The sequence below is a fragment of the Watersipora subatra genome, chromosome 1 (genome assembly GCF_963576615.1).
Source record: "Watersipora subatra chromosome 1, tzWatSuba1.1, whole genome shotgun sequence".
Taxonomy (NCBI): Eukaryota; Metazoa; Bryozoa; class Gymnolaemata; order Cheilostomatida; family Watersiporidae; genus Watersipora; species Watersipora subatra.
The window spans coordinates 43,902,004-43,914,695 of record NC_088708.1 but is presented as its reverse complement, the minus strand read 5'-3'; the positions used below and the strand labels follow the sequence as shown (position 1 = coordinate 43,914,695).

Sequence of the window (12,692 nt, the reverse complement as noted above, 5' to 3'; positions counted from 1 at the left end):
ATAGCAGTATAAATCAAATTTGACCAAACCTTTAGAAAAGTCGTTGACAAAATTATTTTGCCGATGGTGGTAATAACAACGCTTATGAATTACGAAAATATGAGGTTTACCTCTATGGCTTTGAATAAAGTTATTTTCTAAAGCGATAACAACCGTTTCGGTAGCCGTTGGGCAAAAAAACAGTTCGAATTAACAGTGTTGAGTTCGAGTTATCTATAGCAATTTATCATTACGTGGGAACGGACCAAAGAAACTGTTCGAATTAACCATGTTTTCGAGCTATCCGTGGCCGAGTTATCCATGTTTGACTGTAGTTTACTACCTTGTTGTGATTAAAGTGATATAGAGTTCATACAAGGTAAACTAAATAGATACTCCTCTAGATTCACCTCTGTAGTGCGCTCACAAGTCAAACCACTATTTGAAATCAACTTGTCATGCAGATCTTTTGACACCTGACATTAATGTAGAGCCAATATTCACCTCTACTTATACAACACCTCAAAGAATTTTCAAAATCTATATGTTCAAAGTTTCTTAAAATGTTGCAGTTTTGCAAAATATTATCTACATCTGTATGCCATTCTCTTTCACATAGTTTGCATGTAATATTAAAGAGTACTTTATACCTTCCAGTTTTAAAATGATTGATGCCAAGAAGGTTAGTTCAAGAGATAGCAGCAGTAGAAAGAGACAACGCTTTCCTTAAACTTTAAACAGGACATGATAAAGACCATCTTGATTAATTCTTTGAAAACTTAGTAGTTATGAGAAAGAAACTGAAGCAGAAAAAAAAATGAAAAATTTGAAACAGGAAAAACTAGAAAAATTTAAAAATGAAGTGCAAAAGATATGAAAACAAAAAATAGAAAACAAATTATATTAATTAGAAGTTTCAGTAGTCCACGTGCAGCTAGTTCTGTATTTTATCATGAATTCTAGCTATGCACTGTTTGTATCTTGTATTGACAAAGCTATTTCCCTGCTCACTTGTGTTTAACGTAAAGGTGATGTGACAATAAAAACTCCTTTGTATTGATTATTAATCAATTTATTTAATTTGTCTACGTAAAAAAGTCATGTTAATTTAATGTTCACATAGTTAAATTAGATGAGTTCAGTTTCTTTATGACCCCTTCTACCCTTGCACCATGTCGCTCCTATAGTGTTAGGGCTATGCCTTCATTAATCCACCTATTTTATGATTAAGGCAAACAAGCAATACAAACATTTTTTCGTTGATTGTTACTTTAGGTGACTTTCTTATATACAACTGAGTTTTTTATAACACGTTTGTTTTAAAGCTATATGTAATTATATGAAGCATTTATAGATAAATACGCCGTACGAGACTGAGATGTAACTTTTATTAAGTCTTCTAACCTTTTGGCATTAATATAATTGTTTTAGAATTTAGTTAGTTGTGTATTTTAAGTGTTTGACTCATAGAATAAAGAAATAACTTTTACTGGTAAATATCAGTATTGCTTACAATAGCTTAACACCTTCATTTGTACCTGAACCAGTAATAATCAAATTAGTTCCTACAAGCTAAGCAAAAGTGCACAAACTAAACATAGTCAAAATAGAATATAATGATAAAACAATTCCAACGCTATGTTGTGTGTGGGTTCCGATTAATTATACATAACATAATTTCTCCACATCCACCCATAACAGTATTCACGAACTTCGCCTACTCCAAGTTAATTACCTCAACAAAGCTACTCAAAGATTTGTCAAATACCTCGTTCTTTTTCTACGCTCCACTTGTCAATAGCATATAACCGATGATCAGACCTGCCAACCCAAGAGTGGGGCAATGCGTGAGATTTGGTTTTGGGGCAATTGATGTATCAATGATAGTATATGTAAATTTGTGGAAATTGGGGCAAAAACCTCACGCATTTTCATTTTTTCTTTGGGGTGATTGCGTGAGTCTCACTCCCAATGCGTGAGAGTTGGCAGGTATGCCGATGATATAAAAACCCACACTGGGGGTGTCTGATATCATTGATATAATCTTCGTTGAGATTTTAGGGATAAAAAACAAAGATATGTTAGTAGAAGGGATTTTGGAAGTGATAATGTCCGTGCAACCAGTTAATGTTTGGCCTCAGTCGATAACCCAATATTAACCAGGCACAAAAATGAGCGTATACAGACTTCCATAGGCACATAATCGGCTAACCGCACAAAAACTGCTGTGATAACAACACAAGTCAAACAGTTGACGACGAAAAATCTGTCATAATACCGTAACACATATATGCTGTGAATAAGTGCAACTTCTCACAATTTGCCTAACTTGAGTCCATTATATCTCAACTATGAAGCATTATTTACGTTTTGTCAAACATGTAACAGTCTACAGGCGATTTAACATTAGCGCCATTATTACATAGAGGTAAGTTAATAGAGAGCTTAGCGTTTGAATATGTTTATGTAGTCTTGCGTTTTTGTTTGAGGTTTATGACTAAATAACCTTGACTGCGTTACTTCGACGAACAGCTCACTTTTCTGGTGGATCTTGTACTAAATAGGAGGGATCTAATTATCACTTCCGTTGCTACCAAGGAAGTTAAAAGTTGCAAACCGCCTATGAAGACATAAAGAAAATATTTGCGTTTGAGCCATTTCATACGCATTTTGAGGTAGTAGTTTTGTCATTCTATATTTGTAAACATACTGTTTTTTTACACTAATCATTTATTTTGTCGAATAAGCTGTACATATGTGTACGGTATTGTAAGTCACCTTATAATAAAACTATATCTAAAAAGGTGAAGGCAATAAACAAAGTAGGCGGGGAGGAATGGTAGTGTAGTTATGGATACAGCCATTTTGTATTTAAAAAATTTTAATAGTTAAATTTTTTACATTTAGCATTATAACTCTAAAGCCTATACCAGCAAATATAATGAAGTAATTTAGGCAAAGAGTAATATACATAAATATCTCTGAATTACCTCTGATGAGGTAGAACACTTTTGTACTGTTGATGTAGTGAAAGAGCTTTATATGTTTGACAGTGTGCTAAATATATATGTTTGACTTAAGGTTCTGTAGTACCGCTGATCATGTTTAGCTGTCAGCGAGGCAGCCCCTTTTTTGCGTATGATTCTTGGTAGAAAGCTATGGTGGTAGCATCTGCAGGTTGCAGAAGCAGGTACCTTAGTTTTAGGTTTTTAATTTGAAGCTTAACTAGTTCTAAAATTTGGTCAAAACTGATTCTGGGTCTAATGCTGACACGGTTTACAAATGGATGTAGTCGTTCAATATTTGCGAAAAGTGGGTATTTGAGAAGAGAAAGGAAGGGAGAGCCAGAGTAAAAAACCAGAGGCGTACTTAAAACTGCAATTATAAATGGCTAGAATGAAAGGACGAGCAGTAATCAAAGATATTTTAGTCGTCAGGCGTTGAACAATATAAGTGTTTACGTCAATGGCATAAATCATAGATAGAGTGTGTATAAAATGTGGGTTATAAAAATTACTCTAGCTTTCACATAATTCTGAGCAAACGTTTAATATAGCAAAGCAAAAAAGATTTTGGCTCATTCCTTGCAGTGTTCTTCAAACAAGTAGCGCGCCTGCTCTGGAGTATTACATACTGCTTATGTTCAGAGCATGCATATCATTCATGTTCATAGAATGTATTTCACAGGTTTTGCTCAGTTTGCCTGGTTTGGAGTACTACAAATTGCTTATACTTAGAGCGTGCACATCACAGACTTTCTCAGTGTATGTGCTCTAAAATACTACAAATTGCTTATGCTCAGACTATGGATATCACAGGTTTTTCTCTGTGTACTCGCTCTGGAGTACTACATACTGCTTATGCTCAGAGTATGCATATCACAGATATTTTCTTGTGAACAATGCACATTTTCCTTTCTTCTCTATAGCTGAGCTAGGCCTAAAAATAAGGTCTAGTAGGCAGGTTAATGCAGCAGGTTGTTTCAGGTTGATTGGTGGTGTGCTTGAGAGATGTATTTAAGATGCTATTTAAGGTGTAGCTGCAAGATATGTCTTGCCTACGCTGCTCGCTAGAGCTCAGGCTGGAAAAAACAACAGGTTTTTATAGAATATCTATACGGAAGGAATAACCAAATAAAAACATAAACAATAAAACCATGATACTGGTCTGCTGTAGAAGTATTTGAAGATTTAGAGATCCACAATGGGTCAACTTGGGTTGACTCATTGTGGGTGAGTCAATAAGTCTGCATTTTGGTATAATCTGTGCAGTTTTACAGAAAGTAGAAAGTTTCTGCTAGAATGAGATATTTTAGGAGTGATAAGCTAAAACTAGGCCCACAAGTCCGAATAGGAAAATAATGGTAGTGCATTTTGACAACGAAATCTGAAAATTGCTCTTGAAAGATTTTACCTAATGTGGTAAAAAAACCTGCATGTTGACCGTCTTGGGCTATTTAGCCATGGCTGTCATATGGTATGCGTCCAGGAAATCAGCTCACTGTATGCAGAAAAGATTTTACTTTGGTAGTTTGGAGTCAGCCATTTATTATCTTTTTTTGAGTTAGAGCAGTCACCGTGAATTTTAATAGTTAGTTTTTCTAACTCAAGCTTGAATAGGCTTAAAATATGTAAACGTCATATTCAGAGGTAGGAGTTATCTTCTATTGGCGAAAGTATCAATTGATCTGATTATTTATTGAAAGGTAACTCGCTAACTTAGATATCTGCTAAAGTAATAAACGACTGGCTTAAAAAATTCCTTCACCTCATTTGACCACAGTAAAAGTACCCCCTTTCTGAACCTCTTGTATTCATTTAGAAGGTTGTAACCCTGACTTTGTGTGAGTGAAAGTTTGACTCGCTCCGGTATAGACTCTTAGGACTTGGCCAAAGTCATGTAATTCACTTGATATTTCTTATTCATAGCCAGGCCTTTGGTTGATCAATTCAGGCTAGGAGCTGACAATTACCGATGTTTAGTGTTAGTTGCTATTAGCATTGGCTGCTGATTCATGTGTATTCTTAAAACTCATGAATATGCACCAAGCCTCACTTGTCTGTATCTTCCCTCATTTTTGCTTACTCATCTTCTGAATAATAGATGGCTACTGATTAGTAATACCAAAAGTAAAGTGAATTAAAAATATCATCCAAGCCGCTGTTAGCTGACCTCACCAATATTGACTCTTATGCGAACTCACTCGTTTAACACTTATCCTGCTCTTTACAGATGAAACTGAGTTACTATATTTGTTCAATGGTTTATTAACTTAGTGTATATTTCGCAATTGTAGTCAGACTACCTCTTATAGGCTTCTCAATAGACATCCACCTTATCAACGCTTCTATTTGTCTGTTTTAGCCGCATTATAAAGGCTCTACACCGCATCATCATTATTTTGTGTTTCTTATTCAGTGGCTATAATTGTTATGATTTTCTGTTACAGAAGCTAGTAATATCAGAAGGTCTATTAGTAACTGCAAGCGAATGAGTGACATTTTACATATAGAATTGATCATCTGTGTTTCAGAACTCTACCTCCCCTCCTCCCCCCCCTCCCCCCCTCCCCGTGCCATCTGAAGTGACAAAAAAGACTGAGAATGTCAACTGACAAGCTATTCGATGACCTCACCAATGTTGGCAAAAATGGTACAGATATACATAGTTCATTAATAAATGCAGAGGGGTAGACACACCACCACCCTACCAAAGCTTTGAGACAATCAGTTGAAATAACCTAAGTCTAGGTCATACACAATTTAGTTGGTAAGGCAAAACTGAGGCTATTGTTTGAATAGGGAACTTAGTCTATAAGTGGTGGCAGTATTCACTTTATTTCTTCACAAAGTCATCATTCAAATATGATTCAGAATTTGACAAATGGGATTGTGTGGCAATGAGTCAGGAGTTAGTTGGGAATTATGTTAATTTCCAAGTTTGGTTGAGAGCTGTGAGGTCACTCCTTACAAACTTGGGTCACTATAGTCGAGTTGTGTGCACTTAAGTTCTGCTCCCATATGGCTACCTCCCAATGTTACCTGTTAAATATGTCCTGTGAGGGACATGCAGTACAACAACCTGTTGGTAAATGTCTTTTTAAATGACGTGTAGTACAATAACCTGTTGAAAATGCCATTCGAATGACATGTCGCACTTGTATGTGACTCATGGTATAACATAGCTCATTATTGTCAAATAGTTTGACATGAGGAACTTGCATGTAGGCAGCTGGCCATATTATACAATCTATAATAATCTCTATAAATCTTAAAATTAATATCTGCCAATTAAAAGTCCACTTCGCAGAGGATTTGATCTCGCAACCTCCAGGTCTGAAGACTAGTGATCTAAACCACTACATTACAATCGTTCAACTGTCTGTAGCGATGAAGTTACTCAAATTTGTTGAGTAACTATTTTATTACCAGTTCAATCCAGGCATTTGACTTGTGTAATATTATATAATCTAATTATATAATATAAGCAAAACCTTTTGGTGCAACACTCTGTCAATTTTGTACATGTATATTAGACAAGCATCTTTCCTGCATATAAAACAACACATTTAGTATCAGTCTAACTGTAGGCGAAACATTTCTCCTCCAGCTGTGATTATACACAGGTTAGTTATAGCAAAGCTGAAAATGTATCCTAGATAACAATATTAAAATGTATCATTCTGGAACATTCTCTTGTAGCCCTACATGATTACGATGATCTTCTCCACAAGTACAACAGGCTGGTCAAGGATCATGAAGTTATCAAAGGAGAGTTGGACAAGCTGCAGAACGGTAGGACTTTAGCTTATGTATATAGTTTGTGATCTTACAACTGTTTTGAGAAGCTGAGTTTGAGGCGTATGAGTCTAGGCTTCAAATAGCGCAACTTACTTGTTGCTGAATTTAAGCTATACTTGAAAGTACCGAAATTCCATTTTCTGTGATCTAAATGTAAATATGTATTTTGCTGTCTCGCTATTAAGTGAATTCTCTTGTCAGAATTCAATTCATTTGCTCAAATTGTTTATTTCTGATGAGTTCCTCGTTCCCTTCTGTCTTTCGTTTCTGCCCTTCTCTCATGTCTGTTTGAATAACGTAGCATTATCTTTAGTTTGTCAGGCTGGTGATTTTTAATCATTTTCATTCTGTTCAGCTTAGATGTGATTGGCCAATTTGATATAGAGCACATTAACAGTGAGTTCTTATTCCAAGTTAGCGTGGTTGTTATTGTGCTAATTGAGATTTTTTTAGCCAATAAAATCGTTGTTTTTATTGAGTCATCCAGCCTTGCACTAAGTAGGTTTACTAGCCAGTATCAGCGTAACTGATAAAGAAAAATTAGAATGCTTTCAAAAATTATGCTTTAGAATTCTGCTATCGGATATGGACAGTTACGACCAGTGTCTAAATGCTCTTAATGCTGAGGAGCTGTGTTTTTAGATATCTGCTGTTTAAAAAACTCAAGACTTATCTTCAATCTGTCTGATCATTCATTACATTCCTACTTCCTTAACAAAACCACTCATTTTACCCCAATCAACAAAACCTCGCCAATTTATATTATAGAACAGTGTTATGTAAAGAGAGTTTGTTCTTTGAATACACATAATTTACTTTACTTTTTGTTTCCTGGTCTAATCTGCTTTAACCGGCATCGACCGATGCAAATGAAGTTAATATCTACGATTAAGTATTTCTGTCTTTATAACCTACAACTTAAATAGATATGACTTGTATTTAAGTGTGTGGGAATCAGTGAAGTATATTATATACGTATTACAGTAGAGACATAACTCTCGTCTTTAGCACTGTTTTTTACTTGCATATCTTTAGTTCCTAGCCTTAGTTCCTAGCGACTGCCTACAGATAATTAAATATATGGTATTATATAATAGGTAATTTATACTCTATTAACATTTTCTCTAGTACTGCATTTTCTAACTCATTTAAAACAATTAATTTAATATTATATAATATATATGTTATTCATAAATCTAGTATCGCCTTATGAAAATCATTTTTTATGAGATGTGAAATGAAAATCCAAATCAAGTTCGGAGTTTCTTTAACTTTGGATCAAAATCTTTGTCCATTGCGAGAAACCTGTTTACTTCCTGTTTACTATATCTTTGCTGTTAATCTTATTTCAACATGGGAGCCACTCGGTATGATCTGTAACAGTTTAAGCGGCTGTCATATCTTTCATTCTCTGTTTTCATCATTGCACAATTGATAAGAATTATTTTCTGTCGATGTCTTTGGCTGCAGCTGCATAGAGCATCATAGCTGTAAATATTCTCTCAGTTACATGATGGTAGAATTAATTGTTGTTGCCACATTGTAGCTGCCTTTAAAGGTGAGAACCTAAAAAGGTGTTTCGTCGTTTGATAGAGTTGTAGGAAGAGACTCGAATAAGAACTGCTCCGTGTGAAACGCTAAGACACGTCTGTCTTACGAAGATTACTCTGTGTCTGCTTCTATTATATGATTTGACACAAGTTTTGTCACCACACGCGGTTATCATCTGACAGAGCTGCTCTCATTGGTCTCATTCCAGCCTCTTCACATTTTCTTGCAAGGCTTTTTGTGGGCTTTTTCTACTTGTATTTTTTCTTGCCCGCTGCTTTTTAGTGTTGCTTGATCACAACGTTTATTACATAGGTTCTAGTTTTAAGAAATGAATTCATAACCCGGTCATGCAACTCAAACAGACAGTTGTTAGACTGGTTGTGGTGAGCATTCACATCAAGTCGATCAGCGATCATAAAAGACGAATCGCGTTGCGTACTCTTTTTCTAATCATAGTTCGGATGAAAAAGAAGACAACACTTACCGTAATTTAGTTTATTAGTTTTTTGGCATCTAATACTAAGAAAATCGCAATTGTTTGGAAGCCAAAAGAGACTGTAATAGTTTCAGGCATTGCTTTATTGGGCTCACCTGTAAAATACAACAAAGAATGTGCAGAAACTTGCCGTCGCTAAAATGACAGCATCTGGTCAAATTTCCAAATCTAACCATGAAATTTGGTGGGTGTGAGAAACACTGACTATCTGAACAAAAGAAGATGATTGCATGCATGAAGTGTGTTTGTCAAACCTTCTTTTAATAGAAGAGTTCACAACCTTTTCATCAAAAGTTCGAATTGAACACTTAGTAGAATACTGGTTAAAAACTCACGCGCATTGGTTCACCAGATTACGGTCAAAATTGACAGCAATTTGTCTACATTAAGCATTAAAAAGATTTTGTAACTTTGTATTTCATAACTAGTAATGTACAGTCGTTTGTGGCTCATTCACTGAATTGAAATAGAGTTTTTTTTAGAATGGTAATAGTTGTGCAATCAGGGAACAAGCCTTCACTACGGGCGACAGCTGTAAGCTACCGATGTCATTGCTATTTGAATCGCTTCTTTCCCAAACATATTAATTTAACTTTGTTTGCTTTCATAAAGCTCAACAAACTTCCTTGTGCTTACCCAAAAGATCATGAAAAATGGAGTGAAGTTATAGAACGCTGCTCATAGGATCGGAACATAATAATGCCCTCTAATAGGCATTGTTATTCATTCTCTCTTTTGTGGTGTCAAGTGAGGTCTCTCTAGGTCAGGGTTTTCTTTAAACAGAGTTATTCCTTTACTCCAGTCAGTTAGCTCCACCTTGTCAACTTCCTCTTATCTAGACTAACAACATAACTGTACTCAGTGTCTGCAGCCGGTGTAACAACAACGTGTAGCGCCGTAAGGATCGTGTAAAATGATACTGAAAAATGTTTTTTCAAGCGATCGACAACAATTCATTGTCTGCCAATCTTTTTCTTGTTCATTATCTACCTTTTTGCTTTATGGCGAATGGATGTAAAAAGGGTTTAACGATTCTATGAAACATGTCCTCTGTGTAGAGAGGATGTTGGACATATGCGGGGGGGGGGGATGGAAGCCCTTTATTTGTAAGCGTTGATTTAGAGGAAGTTATGCCATGATGATGAGCAGATGTTTTTTCTCGACACTTAGGCCTACTTACCTCCTTATAGGCGCTGCCATTGTGTTAAAGGATGTTTATTTTAAATCCTTCTAAACCTCTGAGAATGCCTTCAGATGCTTCCCGCATGCTTTATCTAACTGAAGTATCTCTTAAGGAATGATGAAGTGAGATAGTGATAGCGGTTCAATAAGTAGTGATAAGCTCAATAACATAACTGTACGCATATATATGATTATATTAGATAATAGTGCTAAGCCATCAGCTTTAAAAATTAATTTTATAGTTTACACATTATACACTTTAGTCATTCTACCAGAAGATTGCATGTCAATTGCTTGAAGCTATTAGTAGTAATGATTTTAACCTGTAGTTTTAATCAACTTTATTCACAGCTCTGATTGACTCAATTGTTGAGCACTTTACTTTACAGTGTAAACTACATATGTATCTATTCTACATGTATATATTTTCTCTATATACCCCATTTTCCTTACTGCAGTCAAGCCTTAACTTAAGAAGTTAATCTATTTTGCCTCGTATATCCAAACCTTTGTATGTTGCAGCACGTATTTTTATTATAATGCATTGTATTTCAATTAATATTGTTCCTTAGCTCAAAAACTTAAGAATAAGTATTTCAGGTAATTACGAATATCATTTACATAAATTTATTCTATAATAGTATGTACAACACTTAATTAATGAACCAATAATCAATAAGATTTGCATACAATCTATAACAATTATTTTAAGAATATCATTGCCAGCTGTTTTAACAATATTCCACCTAATTCCAAAAAAAAGTATTTTAAACACTCTATGTCAAATAATTTATTTTATTTTAGGGGTTAACTGTTCCTCTTTATTCTGTTTTTTTGTTTTATAATTGTTGTATGGCATTACTTGAAAAATATTTCGGATTGAAATGAAATAATTGACAATAAAGTAATGTTATATGAAGGAGTGTGATTAGTGCTGTCGTTATAGACATGTGAATGGAAATATGGGCTGGGCAATGCACAGGTTTATTGGTGAGAGAGATTTGAAATAGAAATATGCAATGCAAGTTGCTCTAACTTACACTAGACAGTTTAAATTCTATAACTTACACTAGACAGTTTAAATTCTATAACTTACACTAGACAGTTTAAATTCTCTAACTTACACTAGACAGTTTAAATTCTATAACTTACCCTAGACAGTTTAAATTCTATAACTTACACTAGACAGTTTAAATTCTCTAACTTACACTAGACAGTTTAAATTCTATAACTTACACTAGACAGTTTAAATTCTATAACTTACACTAGACAGTTTAAATTCTCTAACTTACACTAGACAGTTTAAATTCTATAACTTACACTAGACAGCTTAAATTCTATAACTTACCCTAGACAGTTTAAATTCTCTAACTTACACTAGACAGTTTAAATTCTCTAACTTACACTAAACAGTTTAAATTCTATAACTTACACTAGACAGTTTAAATTCTCTAACTTACACTAGACAGTTTAAATTCTATAACTTACCCTAGACAGTTTAAATTCTATAACTTACACTAGACAGTTTAAATTCTCTAACTTACACTAGACAGGTTAAATTCTATAACTTACACTAGACAGCTTAAATTCTATAACTTACCCTAGACAGTTTAAATTCTCTAACTTACACTAGACAGTTTAAATTCTATAACTTACACTAGACAGCTTAAATTCTATAACTTACCCTAGACAGTTTAAATTCTCTAACTTACACTAGACAGTTTAAATTCTCTAACTTACCCTAGACAGTTTAAATTCTCTAACTTACACTAGACAGTTTAAATTCTCTAACTTACACTAAACAGTTTAAATTCTATAACTTACACTAGACAGTTTAAATTCTATAACTTACACTAGACAGTTTAAATTCTCTAACTTACACTAGACAGTTTAAATTCTCTAACTTACACTAGACAGTTTAAATTCTATAACTTACACTAGACAGTTTAAATTCTCTAACTTACACTAGACAGTTTAAATTCTCTAACTTACACTAGACAGTTTAAATTCTATAACTTACACTAGACAGTTTAAATTCTATAACTTACACTAGACAGTTTAAATTCTATAACTTACACTAGACAGTTTAAATTCTCTAACTTACACCAGACAGTTTAAATTCTATAACTTACCCTAGACAGTTTAAATTCTATAACTTACACTAGACAGGTTAAATTCTATAACTTACACTAGACAGCTTAAATTCTATAACTTACCCTAGACAGTTTAAATTCTCTAACTTACACTAGACAGTTTAAATTCTATAACTTACACTAGACAGCTTAAATTCTATAACTTACCCTAGACAGTTTAAATTCTCTAACTTACACTAGACAGTTTAAATTCTCTAACTTACCCTAGACAGTTTAAATTCTCTAACTTACACTAGACAGGTTAAATTCTATAACTTACACTAGACAGTTTAAATTCTCTAACTTACACTAGACAGTTTAAATTCTATAACTTACCCTAGACAGTTTAAATTCTATAACTTACACTAGACAGTTTAAATTCTATAACTTACACTAGACAGTTTAAATTCTCTAACTTACACTAGACAGTTTAAATTCTATAACTTACACTAGACAGTTTAAATTCTCTAACTTACACTAGACAGTTTAAATTCTATAACTTACACTAGACAGTTTAAATTCTATAACTTACACTAGACAGTTTAAATTCTA

General features: G+C 34.0%; 2 protein-coding genes across 5 annotated transcripts in view; one reads left to right on the top strand and one right to left on the bottom strand.

Moving 5' to 3' along the window:
- LOC137402464 (microcephalin-like) overlaps positions 1–2,365 on the bottom strand; it is a 30,361-nt gene extending 27,996 nt beyond the window's left edge. For all 3 annotated transcript variants that reach the window (XM_068088966.1, XM_068088970.1, XM_068088976.1), the window contains exon 1: positions 2,297–2,365. The gene's annotated coding sequence lies outside the window, so the exon portion shown is untranslated. The remainder of the gene's footprint in view (positions 1–2,296) is intronic.
- A 201-nt stretch (positions 2,366–2,566) lies between these two features.
- Positions 2,567–12,692, top strand: part of LOC137404010 (shootin-1-like) — a 32,599-nt gene continuing 22,473 nt past the window's right edge. The window contains exons 1-3 of one of the 2 annotated variants that reach the window (XM_068090173.1): positions 2,567–2,654; positions 5,513–5,631; positions 6,681–6,773. In XM_068090173.1, the coding sequence (XP_067946274.1) occupies positions 5,583–5,631; positions 6,681–6,773 (142 nt within the window). In that variant the 5' untranslated portion in view covers positions 2,567–2,654; positions 5,513–5,582. The remainder of the gene's footprint in view (positions 2,655–5,512; positions 5,632–6,680; positions 6,774–12,692) is intronic. The other variant, XM_068090168.1, reaches the window with a different exon arrangement.